Raw genomic sequence first — 4,528 nt, 5'->3', positions numbered from 1 at the left:
ATGTTTTTACGTCAGACATGCTTGAACCCTCGTGCGCATGCGTGAGTTTTTCCATGCCTGTCGGTGACGTCATTCGCCTGTGAGCACTCCTTGTGGGAGGAGTCGTCCAGCCCCTCGTCGGAATTCCTTTGTCTGAGAAGTTGCTGAGAGACTGGCGCTTTGTTTGATCAAAATGTTTTCTAAACCTGTGAGGCACATCGAAGTGGACATGGTTCGAAAAATTAAGCTGGTTTTCAGTGAAAATTTTAACAGCTGATGAGAGATTTTGAGGTGATTCTGTCGCTTTAAGGACTTTTCACGGTACGAGACGTCGTGCAGCGCTCTCAGGCGCCGTCGTCAGCCTGTTTCAAGCTTAAAACCTCCACATTTCAGGCTTTATTGATCCAGGACGTCGTGAGAGAACAGAGACGTTTCAGAAGAAGTCGGTTTCAGCATTTTATCCGGATATTCCACTGTTAAAGGAGATTTTTTTAATGAAAGACGTGCGGACGGGTCCGCGCGTCGGGACACAGCCGACGCGGCGCGGCGGCACAGGAAAAACACCTCCGTGTTGATAACCATTTGTTAAAATCCAGTTGGCTTTTGATGGCTTTCAGTGGAGTGAGTATATGAGAAATTGTTTATCAGCTGGAGATGTTCCAACTTGTCCTCAAGGCTTCCAACAGAGGTGTTTTTCCTGTGACGGAGCGTCGCGGCGGCTGCGAGCCGACGCTGCAATCCGCCCGCACGTCTTTCATTAAAAAATCTCCTTTAACAGTGGAATATCCGGATAAAATGCTGAAACCGACTACTTCTGAAACTTCTCTGTTCTCTCACGACGTCCTGGATCAACAGAGCCTGAAATGTGGAGGTTTTAAGCTTGAAACAGGCTGATGACGCTGCCTGAGAGCGCTGCGCGACGTCTCGCACCGTGAAAAGTCCTTAAAGCGATAGAATCACCTCAAAATCTCTCATCAGCTGTTAAAATTTTCACTGAAGACCAGCTTAATTTTTCGAACCATGTCCACTTCGATGTGTCTCACAGGTTTAGAAAAAATTTTGATCAAACAAAGCGCCAGTCTCTCAGCAACTTCTCAGACAAAGGAATTCCGACGAGGGGCTGGACGACTCCTCCCACAAGGAGTGCTCACAGGCGAATGACGTCACCGACAGGCGTGGAAAAACTCACGCATGCGCACGAGGGTTCAAGCATGTCTGACGTAAAAACATATGAATGAAATCCATATAGTTTTTGAAAAAAATAAAAAGGACCTATACTTTACGGACAGACCTCGTACACCTTGTAGTCATTCTTCATGCATTCATATTTAACTTACTGTGTGGAGGTGTGGGGAAATACAAAACAAATACAAACAAGAGCAATCAGAGATTTCTGACATCCGCAAATCTGGATCCAGATCACCTCCAAAATTCAGTGACGACTTCCTTGCCCTAATGTCTATCTGTAGTGCAAATTTGGTGAGAATCCATGAAGTAGTTTTGACGTAAACCTTCAAAGCCTATATAAAGTGAAATCTTAATCCAGAATTCAGATCCGGATCACCGCCAAAATTTAATGGAGTCTTGCATGCCCTATTGTCTGTCTGTGTTGAAAATTTCGTCAAAAATCCTTGCAGTAGTTTTGACATAATCCTGCTGATAGACAGAAAGGCAGACAGACAGACAGACAAGTAAATTAACGCAGATGATTTTATTACATCCTTAGTGGATGTAATTCAATTTTCCTGCTAACAAAAAGAGCAATAACAATTGTACATAAAACCAATTCTAAAGAGACAACAAACTGATACTTTATCAAACTAAAAGCACTTAAATTTAATGATGTAATTGATTTTCTTCAAACACAGAGAACCCTTGAAGGGACACACCATTACAGTAATGATGCAGAAGTGCAAGCAGCTTTGTGTCGTACCCAGAGAAGACACACAAATTCTTCACAGACAGGATGCAAGAACTTATCCAGCACTGGTGTAAATGTATGGAAAGGGAAGGTGAGTAGGTGGAAAAACAATGACACCACCTGATAGAGAACATTTCAAACTTTAAGAAAATATGTGACCCATATGTGCATCTTTCTTGTTACTGAAAACTTTTTAGTGCAGCAGCTAAGAGAGTATTTAGAGCAAAATCGTGCAAATGGTGATACAAGCACCAAAGTTGGCACAAATACTCCTTAAACTTTACTCTTTTGAAAAAACTGACTGGCCACTTGAATTTTCAATAGGTAGCCAGGTAGGGGTCAATTGAAGAATTACACAAGGGTCAAAATTAAAAATGCTCGAATCATCAACGGTCAGTGTCAGTTTGTACAGGAGTCAAAAGTTAAAGTTGCTCCAATTTTGGTAAAAAATGATGCAAATTATTAGTTGAGTTATCAGGGTTTTAAAAAGGAATAGTTTGGACCATGTATCATGCTTTGTTATCATGTTACAGTGTAACTTATGTCACATGTCATAGAATCCAATGGACGTTGACCTTGTTTTAACTTTACTTTGGAGACCAAACATTCAACACATCAAAACTATTCCATTTATTAATCCTATTAGCTCAACCAATAGTTTGCATCACTTTTTACCAAAATTGAAGGAACTTTAACTTTTGACTGTACAAACTGAAACTAACCTTTGTCACCATTTTTGCTGTTTTTACCCCATAACTCCTGATCATTCAGGCATAGATAGTCCAAACTATACCTTTTTGGAATCTTTATGATAGACAAATAATGTGGTATAGTTTTCAAAATGATTTGAGCATTTTTAATTTTGACCCCTGTGTAATTCTTCAATTGACCCCTACCTGGCCGCCTATTGAAACTCAAGTGGCCAGTCGGTTTTTTCAAGAGTAATGTCTAAGGAGTATTTGTACCAACTTTGGTGCTTGTATCACCATTTGCACAATTGTTTCAGTTATCTGCTGCACTATTTCAGCCGACTCACATAACTATAAGTTAGATTAATAAAGCTAAGTAGGTTTGTAACCACAATCAAATAGCAAGAAAAAATTGCATGCTCGTGTTTCTTGGCATCATCCACGCAACATCAACACAAGTTTATCGACAGTTGCTGAAAGATAAGTTGCCAAACATCATTGCAATACATAAAAATAGCCCATTTAAGCAATGCCTGGAATAATCTGGGTCCCAGTTATTGATTCTGTGGCCAGACTGCTAACACAAGTTAAGTCTGGATATATGTCATTTCACCAGAATTTCACCTGTTTGGACTCAACTTGATAACAAAAGCTAAGAATACCACAAAGAAAGCAGTCAAATTACGCAAGAGAGCCAAATAAGTAAATATATTTCTAGATTAAAGAACAAGAATGAATACAATAAACCAAAAATTATTAGCACTTTTTCTAGCTCTATCTATCTATCTATTGATGGAATGATCTAGACATCATTTGCATTAATTTTCTTGTACAGAATATAAAGCAAATGTGTGTTTTGTAAGTACATTATGCAAATATTGGATGAACGTACTCACCATAAATCAGTAGACACACTGCAAAGACAGTGTGGACATGCATGACTACAGCCCTGCTCTGTCAGCACAGACAGAGGAAAGGATGAGCAGATGAGTGCCGAGGGGAAGTTCTTTGCTTCTTTAGTACCTATTTCTCCATGTTGCATGCACCTAATATCCAAAATAATAAATAATGTTTAATCAATTAATCAATCAATCCAGCATGACTCTCCAAACTGTCTTAATGGTTCATCATATTTTTACATTTAATTGTCACAGATTTCCATTTTAACCTCATTTACACATCTCAAAAGATTTAAATTCAGACTTCAGCAAACAACAGTGAGGTAACACATGACAGCGGGTGAGTCACTCTCATGCTGTTATCCATTTCCTCTTATGGCCCAACAACCAGCCAAGTCCATAAGTATTTGGACAGTGACAAAAAATATTGTGATTTTGCCTCTGTACACCTCCACAATAAAGTTGAAATAAAAAAAAAAAAATCATGATGTACTTATAGTGTGGACTTTCATCTTTAATTTGGGGTAGTTTATCAAAATTATTGCATAAACGGTTCTGGAATTACAGCCATTTTTGTACACAACCCCAACATTTTCAGAACCCACAAGTAATTAGGCTATAAGCATTATAATCACTATTCATACAGTCATGTTTCTTCAGAGAAGTCAGGAGATCCGTTCATGAACATATGTAAATGTTCATGTACAAGGGTGATTGAAAAGTTTTGAGCCCTATCAAGAAGAAACCACAACTGAATTAATGTAACGCAAGTGTATTTTTCAACATAATCCCCATGTAATTCCACACATTTTTTCCAGCGTCGCTACAGTGCCTCCCATAGAAGGTTTTTTCCTGGTGCTCAAGGAAGTTAAAAGATTCCAACTCCAAAGAGAAGTTCAACTGCTGAGATGGCCAGCATTTGATCCTGACTTTCCACCAGCATTGCTGGATCACAGAATCAGACAATGGAGGTATTTTGGAAATACTTCCATATGTACAGTTGTTAAAAAATGGGAGTTTTATAGTTTGAATGATCTTTG

The 4,528-nt window shown here is 39.0% G+C and overlaps 1 protein-coding gene across 1 annotated transcript in view; it reads right to left on the bottom strand.

Annotated features, from left to right (window-relative positions):
• LOC117513903 (sialoadhesin) overlaps nucleotides 1–3,541 on the bottom strand; it is a 38,755-nt gene extending 35,214 nt beyond the window's left edge. The window contains exon 1 of the mRNA XM_034174142.1: nucleotides 3,486–3,541. Within this exon, the coding sequence (XP_034030033.1) occupies nucleotides 3,486–3,528 (43 nt within the window). The 5' untranslated portion in view covers nucleotides 3,529–3,541. The remainder of the gene's footprint in view (nucleotides 1–3,485) is intronic.
• Between the last annotated feature and the right edge of the window lie 987 nt (nucleotides 3,542–4,528).

The sequence above is a fragment of the Thalassophryne amazonica genome, chromosome 7 (assembly GCF_902500255.1).
Source record: "Thalassophryne amazonica chromosome 7, fThaAma1.1, whole genome shotgun sequence".
Lineage (NCBI taxonomy): Eukaryota > Metazoa > Chordata > Actinopteri > Batrachoidiformes > Batrachoididae > Thalassophryne > Thalassophryne amazonica.
Note: the sequence above shows the minus strand (reverse complement) of the source record. Positions and strands in the feature narration are given on the sequence as shown.